The following is a 17,693-nucleotide window of genomic DNA, read 5'->3' as shown; positions in this document are numbered from 1 at the left end:
GTTCGGCTGTGGAAAACCCCATTGCCTTTATTCGCATGTGACATCTGAAGTAGAATCTGCTGGTTCATGAGAATGTCATTTGCATAGAATTCAGGAGTTCAGTTCAGTTGAAGGGTGATGAACCTGCACTGGCTGGAGATGTGCAGTGACAGATTTATTTTTTGGAAAATGTGTCATGAAGTAGAAGTGAACGCTGGTACAGTGTTTGCTTCAACGACAAAAGGTCATCATCCATCAACTTTGACATTAATGTGTATTTTTCAGGTCTCTTTGCACAGTTTGACAGTTCTTGAACTAGAGGAGAAGCTGTCTGTACTCAATTACTTTACTGACAAGGCGACAATGGAAGTTTTGAGGGCAGTCCCCACTGAATAGATCTTTCAGGTTTCTTTGGGTTTTAAATGAGTTTATTTTTTAAGGACTGGATTTCGGGTTTAGAATTAAAAATGCAAAATCAGGAAAAAAAATTATCCATAGTTTTTTTAAGCATAGAAATGCAGTTAAGTTCAGAATCAAGGCAAAATTCTTTGGTTCAATCATTAGCCTGTTTGCTAACACAGATGATATCCCCATCAGCAAGGTACAGACAACCTGCACCTCACAAAATCCTGAACAATTTAATAAAAGTACAACGGTCTCAGGTTTGACCGCCAGTTTGATGTTGAATACCTAGGTAATAATAAGGGCATGATGATTGGTCCTTCATACCATAGGGAAGAAAAAAAAATTCACGAGGGCTTACTGATATTCAGAAACACCCTGTTGGATTATACATACCAACAAATGATAGGATTATGATCAAAGAAATGTGATCAAGGTCTGGCACAATATCAAACACCAAGACACATCACTCTCTTTTTAAAAGGCTAAATTGTAAAGTAAAAAGTACAGATGAAAACAAAAGGTAAAGAAACTGATGGAACAATAGATTGATGGAAAGTGGAGCTGAGATCACAACCAGATCAGCCATGATCTTGTTGAATGGTGGAACCACAGAAAAGTTCTGATGCAGAAAGAGGCCATTCAGCCCATCGTGTCTGCGCCAAACAAGAGAAAAAAGAAACTAACAGCTCAATTTCATATTTCAGCACCTGGTTCATGCCTTGCAGATTACAGCACTTCAGATACAGATACAGGCACCTTTTAAATGAGCTGAGTATTATTTCAGCTTTATTTACGCCACCGTAGGCAGTTGAATTCCAGATGCCCGCCACTCCCTGGGTGAAAAAGGTTTTCCTCATGTCCCCTCCAATCATTTTACCAATCACCTTAAATCAGCGTCCCCTCAAAACCGACTCCTCAGCTTGGGAAAACAAGTTTTTTTCTGTCTACCCCATTTAGGTCTTTCATAATTTTGAACGTCACAATTCAGTCACCCCTAAACCTATTCAATCTCTCATCATAGCTGCAATTTTCAAGCCCTGGCAATATTCTTGTAAATCTTTGACAGAGTGATCCAGACTCGAACGTTAGCTCCTTTCTCTCTCCACAATTCTGCCAGACCTGATGAGATTGTTCATTATTTTCTGTTTTTGTTCTTCTAGATAGAACATAGAAAAGTACAGCACAGAACAGGCCCTTCGGCCCACGATGTTGTGCCGAACTTTTGTCCTAGATCTCCTCTGCATTCTCTCCAGAGCAATTCTCTCCATTCTGTACTGTGGCGATCAGAACTTTACGCAAAATTTTAGCTGTGACCCAACTAACATTTTATCCAGTTCCATCACTGCATTCTGTTTTTCTAGTGAACACCTCACCCAATAAAGTATTCCATATACTTTCTTCACCACATTGTCCACCAGTGCTGCCACCTTGAAGGACCTGTCAACATGCACTCCATGAAACCCTCTCACTTCCTGAAATCCTCTCAATATCTTCCCATTTATTGAGTGTTCCCGTGCTTTGCTTGCCTTTCCAAAATGCATTACCTCACTCTTACAGATTGAATTCCATTTGCCACTTCTCTGCTCAATCAAACCAAACCATTGATGTCATTCTGAAGTCGACAAGTATCCTCTTCACGATCACCTACAATTTCTGCAAAATTTCCTAATCATGCCTCTAATCTAAATCATTAATATAATCAGCAAACAGTAACAGGCCCAACACGGAGTCCTGTGGAACACCACCAAGCTCGAAGTGCTGAATGGCCTACTCCTGCTCCCAAGTCCTATATCCTGTCACGGATTCAGCTTCAAGTTCAGATGCCACTTTAAAGCTGGTTTTTGGTTTCCAATTTAGGAATAAAACATTGAACGGGATTTTCTGGCTGTTCCTGCTTGTGGGATCTTGTGACTCCCACTAGGGGTTCCCCCTGCCGTGGAGGGTGTGAACAAACAGAAATCCCATTGACAGCGGCTGGGCTGGTAGATCCTGCTGCCGGTCAATAATAATAATCTTTATTGTCACAAGTAGGCTTACATTAACACTGCATGAAGTTACTGTGAAAAGCCCCCAGTCGCCACATTTCGGCATCTATTCAGGTATACAGAGGGAGAATTCAGAATGTCCAAATTATCTAACAGCACATCTTTCGGGACTTGTGGGAGGAAACCGGAGCACCCGGAGGAAGCCCACGCAGACACAGTGAGAACGTGCAGACTCCGCACAGACAGTGAACAAGCCTGGACTCGAACCTGGGACCCTGGAGCTGTGAAGCAACAGTTCTACCCACTGTGCTACCGTCAATGGTGGCCCACCTGTAGCACCACAAAACAGGCCACTGGTGGGGGAGGGGGGGTTGTGGAATATCCCATCCATAAAATTTAATTTACGAGTTCTAGATTAAATAGAAGAATTAATACAGAACTTGTAAACTTACACAAAATAACAAGCTGAAAAATCTGTTAAAAGAACAGACCATTGTAAAAGTTCCACTTATTAATGGGAAAATAATTAAAAAGTGAAGACTTTCATACAATTTTTTAAAATATAATTTTAATTAAACAAAATTTTCATTATTACAGACACAATACCAATACAACACTTCCCAGCCCCATATTATTCCCCAATTACACCCACCCAGTCCCCCAATCCCCCTGAACACCCCAAATCCACTGCAAGTGTACGCTCTAATGCCGTGAGCACGGGTTATTTCCAACTGAACAGCGGTACAAGACAGGAGTGTCCATTGGCTTTTGTTTGCCTTAGCAATCGAGCCGCTCCCCCAAGCTCTATCCTCCTAAATCTGGTAGATGACCTCAACGCATGGGCGAGCGGCTCGATTGCTAAGGCAAACAAAAGCCAATGGACACTCCTGTCTTGTACCGCTGTTCAGTTGGAAATAACCCGTGCTCACGGCATTAGAGCGTACACTTGCAGTGGAGGTCCTGTACAAAAGCTTAATCTACGAAATACATTTTGGCCTGAAGCAAACCCCAGAGGTACCCCCTATCGAACACCTTCTCCGCGTCCATCAAAGTAATCACCTCTGACTCAGTCCTCAAGGAGGTTGACAACACAACATTTAACAACCTCTTAATATTGGCCGACAACTGCCAATTGGAGTGTACGTTGAGTTTAACAGGAATGAGGCGGTCTCGCCTTACCCGCTCGAGGAGGCCCTGAAGGCGATGGTTAGAGGGGGACAATAAATAAATCCGGCCTTAATAAATCCAGTCTGCTCCTCCAAAATCACACCTGGTATGCAGCGCACCAAACATGTTGCCAACACCTTGGCCAACAATTTAGCGTCAGCATTTAACAAGGAAATAGGCCAATACGACCCACAGTCCATGGGATTCTTGTTCTTCAGGGTCAAGAAAATTGATGCCTGCGCCAGCGTGGCCAGCAACACACCCCGGGAAACAGAATCATTAAAACATATCCAGCAGAAGTACAACCAACCGACCAGCAAACCATTTGGAAAATTCAACGTGGAGCCCATCCAGACCCAATGCTTTGCCCGTCTACACTAACCGTTTACAACTCAGGATCTCCTCCAGCCTTATCGGCATCTCCAACTTCTGCTTTCTCTCCTGCTCCACCTCTGGGACGGTCAACCCATCCAAAAATTGTCTCATTGATGCATTCCTCCTCCAGAGGCTTTGACTCATACAACCCACGGTAGAAGGTTGCAAACTCCTCATTAACCTTCTCTGGGGCAGAAACTACCCAACTACCCGAGTCCCTGAGCTGCACTATGTCCCGGGAGCCTGCCTGCCACCTCAGCTGGTGAACCAACAGACAACTAGCTTTCTCCCCATACTCATATTAAGTCCCCCCTCAAACGACGCAGCTGGGTCGCCACCATACCCATTGACAACAACTCAAAACCCATTTGCAATTTCCTTTTGTCCGCCAATAACTTTGGAGCGGGCAATCGAGTACTGAGAGTCCACTCAAGAATGGAATCCACCAGTCTCTGCCTCTCTACTTTCCCAAATTTATTTCTATGCACCTTAAAAGAGATTATGCCCCCCCCCTAACTACCATCTTCAGGGCCTCCTACAGCGGTTAAGGCGAGACCGTCTCATTCCTGTTAAACTCAACGTACTCTCCAATGGCAGAGGATACATGCACACAAAAAATCTTATCCGTGAGCGACACAATGTCCATTCTCCACAGGAGTTGCCGAGTGTGGCCCAGCTCCAACATCAGGTCCATAAAATGCGGAGTATGGTCAGATGTAACACCAGAGTACCTCACACCCTCTCACTCCAGGGAGAAGAGACCTACCCACCATGAAGAAGTCAGTGCGGGAGTAGACCCGGTCCCTCGGAAACATTAACTCACAAATCTCACATTGCTCTTGAACAGATTATTAGATGTCACACACCTTCTTGCCAGCTCTGCCCCAACATCTTGATATATTGTGATGGCATTGCCAACTACAGTCTTAATGGTCCTGTGCCCACCTCAGGGCCGGCCACTCCTTGTCCAGTTATTGATGAAGCCTGACTACGATTGCTCGAGGCGGCTCCTGAAATCTGGGCTTCTGCCTCAGCAATCTCTGAGCCCAGTCCAACTCAGGAGATGTTGGAAAGCCCCCCTCCCCCACGAACTTTCCGAACATCTTGGACATATAGTCCGTGGAGTTGCAGCCCTTCAGCAGCCCAACGATCCTCAAGTTTGGTTGTCTGGAATGGTTCTCCAGATCGTCAACCCTGGTCTTAAGCTCTCTCCGTTCCTCAGCCAGTACTGGCATCTCTACCTCCAGGGAGACAGTATGATCACTGTGGTCAGAGAGTGCCACCTCCACCTTCTGTATCGTCTCCCCGTACCACAATTCACCGGTCCATCTTGTTCGTGGTTGCCCGACTTGGGGCCAAAGCCTCCTCCGTTGTCTTCTCCAGATCCTCAGCGACCGCCTGCCGCTGAATCTTAAAATTGACGGTCAAGAAGCTAACCAACTTCTCAGTCATCTACTGAGGGGCCATCGGCTCAGTTGAAGCCACCACCATGTCGCCCCCTGCTGAGGCTTGGGATACTTAAGTTTGACGACGACCTCTTGCCCGAATTCTGCTTTGTGCTATTTTTTTTTCTGGACACTACTCGAACGAGGTGGTTTCATTCCATCAAACTGCATCAATTCCTCCAAATAAATCACCCTTAAACCGGGCAGAAAGGACAAAAAAACCCAGTTCCCTGGCGGGAGTCACCACGTGTGCCCCCACTCATCACATAGCCCCCCCCAATGGAAGTCCACTTCCATACAAAATTAAGACAACAGAATTCAAATGTTTCAGAACTGTTATGACAACCTGTGCGGAACTCTGCTTTCTGTATTTAGGAACAGTAATGATATTTATACATCAACACAATGTGTTTTAGTTGTAAATAAAATTCTCATGAGTTGTGAGTTTTCAACAAGCTAACATAACACAGGAGCATAAGAAATAGGAACAAGAGTGGGCCCTTCAACCCTTTGGGCCATATTGCGTCTTTCAATAAGATAGTGGTTGATTTACCTCAACTACATCTTCCTGCACAATCCCTATATTGCTCAATTCCTTTAGTACCAGAAAGCATGGCTCAGCATCACTAGTGCACTCATAGGAAGAGCAAAGTGGCAGCATATATTGATATTGATGGATATACGATGAGTATCTCAAAATATAAAATGTCCTAGTTACTGGGTCAGTGCCCAAATCATTTAAGTCAATACTTGAACTTCAACCAGATGTAGGAAGGAACATGGTATAATGAGAGGAAGCAGTAATGAAGTAGACATTTACATTTTTGCTGCTGTTTAATATTTATTGATAATTGGAAAAAAAATGTTTTAAAGGGCGGAGCATCCATTAAAAAAAAAGCTGCACTATTGTTTTAAACAACCGTGTGTATCTAGATTCCCTTTCAATCTAGGAGATAGCATTTGGGTTTGAAGGCATGTTAATTATTAGGAAACAATCCAACATACTTCCACTTCTTTCAAATATTGCAAATATCATGAATCATTTGTTATAATTATTTCAAAGGGTAAACATACATGGTTCTTTGCTTTAGTTTATTTTTGGGTCGTCCTACTGGTTTGGCGTACCGACGTTTGATCTGTGCAGCTTTCTCATGCAGTAGCTTTCTTCCCTTTTTCTTTGGTCTGCAGATTTGACAGATCCACATTCCTATTGTAAAGAATACAGCCATTAGCTTTCTCAACAAACATTCCAATCTGTGCCATGTCTTCCATTTAGGTTCAAGGTCGACAAATCAGGTACAAATTCGAAACAACTCCTGCAACTGAAATATACCAGTGAGAGAACATTATGAAATGAGACTTGTTAAATTTGCATCCAAATTCCTATTTAATAATGCTGATGCACAAGCATGGAAGACGTTCCACAATATCATCAGGGGCTTAGATGCCCCCTTCTCCCACGACCGTCACTTCACAGCCAGAGAACTCACATCAATGACGGAAAACATTTTCATCCCACTTAATGATGAGATCTCTTCTGACTGGAGGACGAAATAGCTTTTACTGAATTACAGGAAATAAATCTTAGACAATAATAAGGAGCTTGCCAGTGAAGTAGAGAGCAGTCCACAAAGAACACAGAAAAGCAGGCAGAACGGGAGATAATAATGATTTAATTGCAAGCGAATCAGCTGCAACTGGAAGTGGACGCGCCTTAGGGTAGTGGGTGATGAATTTTCTGCTCCAACTCTAACACAATCTCCTTTTACACTGCCTTCTCTTGCCCTAACTCATACAGATCACTGACAAAAACAGAATAGAAACTATAAAATAGCTACAAAGCCATGTGGAAAAATTGTTCACCAAAATATGTGCCACTCTTATAAACACATGTCTCTGAGCATCTGAGTATGTTTTGGAGTTGTTATAAGAGGCCATTTTTGACAGAATAAACATGTGAATCAAGGTTGAGGAATGATCTTACTGGTAAAAGATGGAGGATGGCTTTTGCGCCAGTTGCACTGTATTGAAATCAATGGAACTGACTATTGGACAGGACACAATACAGATGACCAATGCTTGTTTTGCATTCCCACGCTCGTCTCACTTTACCCTCAAGAAGTCAGCATTCCTTCAAGTTGCCCATTCAACCAATCAGATCATAAAGCAATCTTTCTAGCATAATTTATGAACGGTGAAGCTTTCAAATGATTCACATTTTCTGTACTATGTATAGTTTTGAAGCTGTTCATCCAATCTGCTACATGTGCTCTTTGAAAAATAAAATGCACTCTTAAAAATAAGATTTGGTAGAAGTCATAAAGGAAGCAAAAATGCTCCCAATACAGGTTTTCATTTTATATTGTCTAAAAAGGCAAGATTTATTCCATAGCACCCTCTAAATGCTCAGCATTCTGGCTTCGCTGACTCGTGAATACCTTTGCACGCTAACCTAAGTGACAGGGATCAATCAAATGACTGAAATTCCTGAGTGGTTGGCATCCTATCAATTCAACTAATGATCCTGTTAATCCACAGAAGCTCTGGAATTTCGAGAACAGGGCAAGATAAAGGGGCAAATTCCAATCCTGGACCTAGAATACAGTCACAGTAAACAACAGAACAATGCTCTATTGAACATCAGCAATAATAGGTCTACAATCATAAAATTAACAAACCTCATGTCAAATTATACATTAGTGGGTAAAGCTATTAGAATCTCAGCAAATGCAGTTAATATTGCATTAATTAAATCCTTCAAAAAGTCAGCCAATAATTAATAAATTGGGAAAGGATTAGTGGTTATAGACACCAGTATAAACTGAGATTACCAAATACGAAGCTTCAATATTTCAATAGTCCTTGATGTGTTGGTGCAAGGCCGCATAATAATTGAGACTGCAAGAATAAATCCATAATTTGTTCATAATATTTAAAAAGGGGTAAATCTCAGAAGATGGATTGTACATGATCTGCGTAAGAAACAGTTAAATGGGATAGTGGCCTTTTCTTGTTCATATCTCTCAGTTCACATTGTTCACGATTAAGAAATAATTTTGGCTTCAAACTGTTCAGTTACACAAGTGGAGCAATATTTCCTTTGGAACAGAAAGATTTATCGAATGGTCTGGAGTTAAAAACATACCAATTTACATTAGTTCTGAATGTATTCTGCAGATTAAAAAAATATATCATTCACAGGATCACTGGCAAGGCCAGCGTTTATTGTCCTAACTATTCTTGACAAGGTAGAATTGAACTGCCTTCTTGAGAATGGAGTAACTTGCTCAGGTATTTCAGAGAGCAGTTAAGAATCAGTGGCTCTGGAGGGTGGTTAACTGTGGTACAGTGGTTAACACTGCTGCCTCACAGCGCGAAGGACCCGGGTTCAATTACAGCCTTTGGTCACTGTCTGTGTGGGGTTTGCAATTTCTCCCCGTGTTTGCGTGGGTTTCCTCCAGGTTTCCTCCCACAATCCAAAGATGTGCAGGTTAGGTGGATTGGCCATCCTAAATTGCCTCTTCGTGCCCAGGGAAGTGCAGGTTAAATGGGGTTACACAAATAGGGCAGGGGAGTGCACTTTTTGAGGGTCGATGCAAACTCAATAGGCCAAATGGCTTCCTTCTGCACTGTAGGAATTTGATGATTCATGTATACACCAAACCTGATAAGGAGGGCAGTTTTCCTTCCTGGGACATTAGAGAACCCGATAGGTTTTTGCAACAACCTGTTTTTTGGGTGGCACGGTGGCAAAGTGGTTAGCACTGCTGCCTCACAGTGCCAGGATCCGGATTCAATTCCGGCCTCGAGTAACTGTGTGAAGTTTGTACGTTCTCCTGGTCTGCGTGGGTGCTTCAGTTTCCCCCACAGATTAGGTTAGGTGGATTGGCCATGCTAAATAGCCCCTTAGTGCCCCAGGATGTGTTAGGTGGGGTTATGGGCCAAAGTAGGGTGCTCTTTCAGAGGGTCGGTGGAGACTTGATGGGCCAAATTGCCTCCTTCTGCACGGTAAGAATTCAATGGTTCTATGGTAGTTATGATGATCAACATTACTGATAATAGCATTTTAGGGCCTGGTTCAAGACAGTGGAATAAACAGCTGGCTTGTAATGCAGAACAAGGCCAGCAGCGCGGGTTCAATTCCCGTACCAGCCTCCCTGAACAGGTGCCGGAATGTGGCAACTAGGCGCTTTTCAAAGTAACTTCACTGAAGCCTACTTGTGACAATAAGCGATTATTATTATTCCATATTTATGTAATTAATTAAAATTCCCAGCTAACATGGTGGCATTTGAACTCACATCTCTATATTATTAGCTCAGGCCTCTGGAATGCTACTCCAGAGGCACAAATCCTATTCCAGGGCTTCCCAAACTGTGGGACGTGACTCCCATTGTAGTTGTAGAATGAGCAATTCAGGTCTCGTGCGCTGAGACAGCAAAGCCAGCTGGGGAACGGAGAGTAAGATTTGGCAGTCCTGGGATTGGCTGCAAGGCCCTTAAAACTTGAACAATCTTTTTGGCTGGTAGGTGTGGCTTAATGAAGTGGGCTGCTCACTGCCATTAACAAAGTCTGTAAGGTTTTAGGTGTCCCTGTTCTCCAGCAATATGAACTCCCCTCCCTCCCCAATCCCTACTGACTCCCCCCAACAGCCACTCTCCATTTCCCAATTTCTGGGGTCTCACTGAGTGTGGAGAATTAAAATGGAGCACAGTGTGAAAAGGGAAGACCTCCATTCCATTGGCTATGTCGAAAGTACAAGTACATTTTGAAAATAACAAATCATGTAAATCACCAATACATTTGGATGAGTGATACCTTTTGGCATTCTGGAGAGTGGTGGGTCACAGCATTCCATGTGAAACCCTCGGTCGCAGGAATCACAGAAAAGCATGTTGTCCTGGAGAGGAGAAAAATTGCAAAGTACTTCAATACATAAAATTGCTTTGGTGTTTAAATTATACTCAAGTGTTGCCAAATGCTAAGTTACTGAGTAATTCATTTGAACCTTCTTTCGGTTCAACCTATCATGACTATGCATTTTACCAATTTGCTGACTCAACTCAATCTTTCTGGTACCACTCCAATTTATTTGGCTCATTTAAAACCATCAAGTAATTTACGTGCTTATGATAAATACTGGAATAAAACTCAGTGGAAGGGAAATCCCACAGTTATGGCAAGCTTTCAGTTATCAGCAACTTCACTATCACCTCTCTTGACTCCTCCATTGTGGCTCAATTATCTCATTGCTTATCCAACATTGGGTACTGGATGACTAAAAGATGAAAACTGTACAAACGTTTGATTATGCTTCGGCTTTTAGGGTAATCTCTAAAGTGGTGCACATGAAACTGGACCCGGGCCCTCGGGAGGCCATAACCGGGGTGTCGGACCAGTCGGTTGGAAGAGGGTGCAGAGGTCGATGTTGTAGTCTTTGCTTCGTTGATTGCCCGAAGGCGGATCCTGTTAGGGTGGAGATCAACCTCTCCACCCTGTGCCCTAGCGTGGCAGTTGGACCTGCTTGACTCTTGAGAAGGTTAAATTTGAGCTGAGGGGAAGGATGGAGGGGTTCTACAATTCATGGGCTTTATTCATTATGCACTTTCGAGAATGAGTTAATGGTGACTGGGCGATTCCTGATTTCCTTTTGTTATTTGTTTATGTTATTATGCGGGCTAATATTTGGAGTTTGGTGGGAGGATGGAATCGTTGTTATTGATATGGGGATTGACATTGCATTCGTTACTGATTATTGTTGGGTGTAAATTTGGAAGAAAGAGTGAAAAAGGAATAAAAAAATATTTTAAAAAAACTTTTGATTGTGCTTTGGTGGACTGTGTAATTTGTTCATGTTGTATATGTTTGGAAGAAAATACCTTTAAAAATATTGGAAATACTGAAGGCAGAGGTGATGCAAGAATGACTGCCCAAGATCTAAAAGCAGGATTTGACCATATTTGGCATCAAGGAACCCTTGTAAAACTGAAATCACTGTAAATCAGAAGGAAATGCTCCACTGGCTGGTGGCACACAACACAAAGAAAGATAATGGGTAGCACAGTGGTTAGCACTACTGTCTCTCAGTACCAGGGACCCAGGTTCAATTCCATCCCTTGGTCACCGTCTCTGTGGAGTTTGCACTTTCTCCCCATGTCTGCATGGTTTTCCTCCGGGTGCTCCGGTTTGCTCCCACAGTTCAAAGATGTGCAGTAGGTGGATTGGCGATGCAAAATTGCCAGTGTCTAGGGATGTATAGTTTAGGTTATGGAGTAACAGGGATTGGGTGTTGGTGGTGGGGGGCAAGGAAGGAGAGAGCGGGCATGGGTACAGTGCTAATTTGAAGGGTCGGTGCAGACTCGATGGGCTGAAATAGCCTCCTTCTGCACTTAGGGATTCTATGGTTGTGTGATCTCAGGACATCAGTACAGGAGTTCCTCAGGGCAATGTCCTAGGCCGAAAAACCTTCAGCTAATTTCACAATGAGCTTCAGGCCATAAGGTCAGAAGTGGATATTCGCTAATGATTGTAGTATTCAGTTGTATTCACAATTTTTCAGTTAATGAAGCATTCTATCCACAAGTAGCAAGACCTATGCAACATTCAGGCTGGGCTGATAAGAGGCAAGTAACATTCTTGTCATACAGGTGCTAGGGAAGGACCATCTCCAGAAGACAGTCAAATTGGTTCCCCATGACATTACGATCGCTGAATCCCATACTATCAACATCCTCGGGAGCTCAGCGTTAATCAGCCACTATGGCTACAACAGCAAGTCACAGGCTGGGTATCCTGCAGTGAATAACTCACTTCCTGACACCCCAAAACTTTTCCATAATTTTCAAGGCGCAAGTCAGGATGAACGAAGAAAAATACAAAGAAGTCCAACATGTTCCAGGGAAAAGCAGCCTACTTGATTGACACCCCAATGCATCACCTTAAACATCCACTCCCTCCACACTCAATGCACTGTGGCTACAGTGAGCACAATCGGATGAGGGGAGCAGGTGGATGTGAACACCACCACATGCAAATTCCCCCCCCCCCCCCACAAACCAAGTCACACACTATCTGGACAGGTAGCTATATCACTCTTTTTTTCATTGTCACCAGGAACTCCCTACCTATTTAACAGCGCTGAGTGTGTTACTACACCACATGGACTGCAGTGGCTCAAGATGGCTGCTCACCTTGAAAGGCATGGGAACAGATGAGGCACAGTGGGAGAAAATTCTGGAGGATGAAGCGGAGAGGTGGAAGAAATAATAATAACAACCTTTATTGTCACAAGTAGGTTTACATTAACACTGCAATGAATTTACTGTGAAAGGCCATAGTCGCCACATTCCGGCGCCTGTTCAGGTACATGGAGGGAGAATTTAGAATGTCCTAATTACGTAACAGCACGTCTTTCGGGACTTGTGGGAGGAAACCCACGCAGACACGGGGAGAACATGTAGACACCGCATAGATAGTGACCCAAGCCGGGAATCGAACCTGGGACCCTGGTGCTGTGAATCAAAAGTGCTAACCACTATGCTACCGTGCTGCCTGAGAGCACACAAGGAAATAGAGAACGACACAGCATGCAAGAGAGGCACGCACATATGAAGGGTAAAATTTTATTGAGGCTGAAACATGATACCAGGAACTTGATAACTTAACCTGCTCCTGATCCTGGAAACAGATCAATGTCAGTCAAACGCCCTGACCAACATTTATCCATCAACAAACACAACTAAAACAGCTTACCCCATCTCTGAGATTTTGCTGTATATCAATTGGTTATAGTGCTTTCCTACATCATAACAGTGCCAACATTTTGAAAGTACTTCAATGACTGTGCAGTGCTTCAGAAAATCTGGAGATTGTGAAAGATGCTATGTAAATTAGTCCGATGCAAGAAGCTAAAGAGAAAGGTTAGAAGCCTACAGTGCAGCAAAAGGTAACAATATTCAGAGAGGCATCCTTAAGTCATAGCATCAAAAGACGAGCAAAAACACACATTTTTAGCAGATGATATGCTTGCGATTCTCCTCATGCCTAACCTTTGTGAATGAAGTTGGCAGAAATGATATTAAACTTCCTTTACTTTTTTCTGTACAAAACAACATGTGGAACTGTAAGGATTTTGTTTAGGTCACTGGGAATAAATATTACATTGCAAGTTGTTACTGAAAATATACTTACAACATATAAAAACAGGAAGTGATGGAAAAACTCAGCAGGTCTGGCAGCATCTACAGAGAGAGAAAGAGAGTTAACGCTGAAAGTCGAGTAGGACTTCTTTGGAACTCGTTTCTCTTTCCAAAGGTGCTGCTGGATTTTTCCAGCACTTTCTGATTTCAGTCCAGATTTCCGGCAGCCGCAGTATCTTCCTTTTAAATACTTACAGCATTTTTGCCTTGATCGCGACAAGCGCTGCAAGTCTTGCACTCAATACATTGCCATCTTAAGGTCTTCACATGTGCTGTTAACTCTGGAGAGAATTTTAAACATGATGGATGCCCTTCAAAAGAGAAAAACAATTTTAATAGTTGATCTTGGTACAGGAGTACCTATAGTTATTCTATGTTATCATGTGCTTATCTTACATGATGGCTCATTGTGGTGAATTCACCACAGAATATGGTGATAAATTACATAAAATATTCCCAAAATTAATCCCTCGTCTGTGCTGTCGCAACATCAGCTGTACTGGGGTGCCACAGATTGAAAAGGAGAGAAAATTCAGAAAAGATTCCCCTTATATGTGCATATCGACATGGAGTGATGTTAGGAACAGGGCTCTGTTCACTTATTAGCTTCCAGATGCTCACTGACCAGGCTTGCATTTGAACTGCCATAAAACATTGAAGGTTACTGGCGGACAAAGATTTGTACCTAGGAATTAGGAGGTGAAAATTTAGTTATGTGGTAAAATTCAGCAGACCATATAACAGAATAGATAATTACCACATAAATCCCCTTTATTTCATAAAGAATGAGTTATTTTGAATAAAGCATTTAATCAAAGGAAAATCAAGTGTGAATGAGAGGGAGAAAGTGTGTCCATGTGCAAGAGATGGAGACAGCAGATCCACACACACACACACACAGGTGAAAGTTGAAGCAAGAGAAAGCGAGAGAGAGTGGACAATACTGAAAAGACAAGAAAAAGGTAGGGAGTGCATGCAAAAGAAAAAGCACACAAGAGTAAAGCAGAGAAAACACAATTCAAAATCTTGGGATGAGAGAAATAGTATAAGGAGGGGGGGGGGGGGGGGGGGGGAAGGAAGCAGCAAAAGAGTTTAAGAGTAAAAATGACTACTTCCATTTACTGCCAATCCGTTGATGTGAATGTCAAATGCATCATTTAAAATATTACACATTTTTCATTAAAATATTATCAGTTTTGGCAATGGAAAGCTAGGATTTTTAAGTGAAAAGAAGTTCAAAGTATTTTGTTAAATTTCAAAGAAGCCATTATGCTGTCACTTAACCAACTCATGATGATTTATACTTGAACATTTTTTTCCATTTGCTGTTGGAATGAGTTTTAATAAAATTGATGACGACAACTTTATTTCTAGTTTATGCAAAATGCCAAATGTTGTTTGCTCTGTAACAAGTACTTCTTTTAAAAAGAGATTTTGAGCCTTATCCGAGTGAAAAATATCCCCAAGTGCTTTGTGTTAAAAGGCATTTTCTACAAATATAGCTTAGTTTCTCAATTACCCCATGATATGCAAATGTTTTGAACACTTGATTTTTTAAAAATGTGACCTGACTTGCCACAAGACAAATTAAACCCCCCCCCCCCCCGAGAAAAAATATATTTAAATATAATTAATTCTTTATGGATCCACTGATTGTGATTTAGACAGTTTGCGCCTCCCTCCTTCTATCCCATCTTTGGTGGTAATGCCTTGCAGTTGGGTAGGCCCCACATTCTGGAATTTCCTGCCCAAACCCCATTGACGCACCATCATTCCACCTTCTTCTCTTTCTTTAAGGCCCTCCTTAAAATCCACCTCTTTGACTAAGATTTGGTCATCCATCCCAATCTTGGCTTGTTGTCTATTTCTGTCTGATGCACTGTGAAGTGCCTTGGGAAAGGCGACGTGTAAATACTATCAGTAGAAGTATGTGTATAGTATTATAAAAATAGAGTTCTGACAGAGAGTCACCGACCTGAAATGTTAACTCTGTTTCTTTCACCACAGATGCTGCCAGCAACTGCTAAATATTTCCAAAATGTTGTTTTTACTTCAGATTTGCAGAATTTGCAGTATTTTGTTCGAATGTACAGTGTTAATTAGGAAGTTCACATAGAAAATATAATGGCCAAGACACTTCAGTACTTGAGCAGCAAATAGCCCAACAATATACCGAGAACAATAAATCTGCTGATTAAATAGAAGGAGCACACTTGTCTTTTTCCTTCATTATTATTTCCGATTTCAGATCATGGTGATCAATTAAGGAATTATTTTAAGTCACTCAATGCGCTACTATTCCTCTTAAGGAGGTAGAATTAACAAAGCAAATTAATTGTTGTAAAGAATTTCTTCTGGAAAAAACCCTTGAATTTTAGACGTATGGAAAAAATTAAATAAAATGAAACAGATTAAAACCCAATGCTTTATGTAGAATATGCTGTCAAGAAATCATTACTTCATAAGTGGTGGTAACAATATGGACAAAAGAGAGTGATGCACATTTGGATTAACAACTGATATAAAAATAGAAATTTGACAGACTGGAATACTAAATTACAAAAAGGCATGTAATTACAAATAGAAAAGAAACAAGTTGATTTTTGAAGTGAAGAAGAGACATTATACTCAGATACTCAATGGACAAAGCAATCTCCCATTATGCATGCGCTGTCATGCTATTTGTTGATATTTGAAGTCAGGAAGTATTTTATAACAAAGAGAACATTCAAGCTACCTATGTGAGTATTAAAATTTGGTCAAAAAGTAATCAAATACTTCTGATGATCTGAAACAGATGTGACCCATGTTGCACCAAAATATTCTTCCTATTTCATGCATAGTATCCTAGCCCATAATATCTTAACGAAATTTCCAGCCCAAAGCAGATGCAATGCATTGCACATTAAAAAATGCAAAATGGACACAGTTCAGCATTAACCACTAGATGCCCTGAACAATAAATTTCATTAATACTTTCCAGCAACCAAACCATGACTATTATACTTCATTAAATCTCTTCTTTATTACAAAAAACGTATTGGAAAAAATATGTACACGTACGGTTAGTCAGGTATAATAGATTAGCATGCCCTATCAATGATGCTAAGTATGCAACTCCACATTTCACTATTCTTTCAGAAAGCACTGCATCACCCAATACATCTGTGCAGCTAATTAAAGGTAATTTGATCCTAATGAGGCCGAACGGGTATCAGCATTAATTCAAATGTAAGTCGATCCATGAAAGTCAGCTAAAGACTTGCCTACAAAATCTCCATCTTCTTTCATAACTACTAGAGGTCTATTTTACATAATTAACTCTCAACTCCAGCTCACTGCATTTACAATTTTACAAAAATATTCCAAAAGTCAATTTGGGCAATTTGGTTATTGGTTATGAGCAATAAGTGAAAAAGGAAACCAAGGATGTTAACATTAATGAACATCATCACAATGATATTTTCCCTTCTATTGCCATTGATATGTTGTGCTACAAACTGACATGAGAGAATATATGATCGGGTTTAAAATAATTTAATAATGAAGTTCCAATGATGGCGTCACAAGAAATTACCAAAATAATCGGAACCTCATGTCTCTGCAAGGTATTTCCGATTACACAGCTTGAATTTGCCAATAAAAAAAATCATAGGCAAACAAATCTTACTGGTTAAATCATCAAATTTTCAAACTGTTGCCACATGGTCTATTTATTTCATTTTTGGCTCAATTTTTCATTTCAGTTCCATGCAAAATTTTTTAATGGCAATCCATTTAATTCCATTTATTTTTCAGATCTTCTTGTATTTGATTGCTTTATTTGTTATATATTTTTATTTACTCACATGCTTTCTGATTATGGGGATGCCGGGAAGAGTTAGATTTGCCTTTCAAACAGCAAAAAAGCACTGGACAAAAGTTGTCAATTGCAGTTTGCAGTTCCAAGTGGACTATATTGCACATTTCACACCTGATCAAGTCGATGTTTTTATTATTATTAACAAGATACTTTAAGGCGATGGGAAAAAATACTTCCATCACCTGTTGTCAGAATCTAGACTGTATTAGGCATTCCATCTCACCCCCTTTCCTGAAAAACACAAAACCTTTCAAAGCACAGACCTGTTAAACCAAAC

The 17,693-nt window shown here is 41.3% G+C and overlaps 1 protein-coding gene across 4 annotated transcripts in view; it reads right to left on the bottom strand.

Annotated features, from left to right (window-relative positions):
- kat6b (K(lysine) acetyltransferase 6B) overlaps positions 1-17,693 on the bottom strand; it is a 186,889-nt gene that overhangs the window by 78,467 nt on the left and 90,729 nt on the right. For all 4 annotated transcript variants that reach the window (XM_038782997.1, XM_038782993.1, XM_038782995.1 and 1 more), the window contains 3 exons: positions 13,750-13,865; positions 10,175-10,256; positions 6,431-6,563 (listed from right to left, as the gene is read on the bottom strand). In XM_038782997.1, the coding sequence (XP_038638925.1) occupies positions 6,431-6,563; positions 10,175-10,256; positions 13,750-13,865 (331 nt within the window). The remainder of the gene's footprint in view (positions 1-6,430; positions 6,564-10,174; positions 10,257-13,749; positions 13,866-17,693) is intronic.

Source organism: Scyliorhinus canicula, chromosome 22 (assembly GCF_902713615.1).
Source record: "Scyliorhinus canicula chromosome 22, sScyCan1.1, whole genome shotgun sequence".
Classification (NCBI taxonomy): domain Eukaryota; kingdom Metazoa; phylum Chordata; class Chondrichthyes; order Carcharhiniformes; family Scyliorhinidae; genus Scyliorhinus; species Scyliorhinus canicula.
Note: the sequence above shows the minus strand (reverse complement) of the source record. Positions and strands in the feature narration are given on the sequence as shown.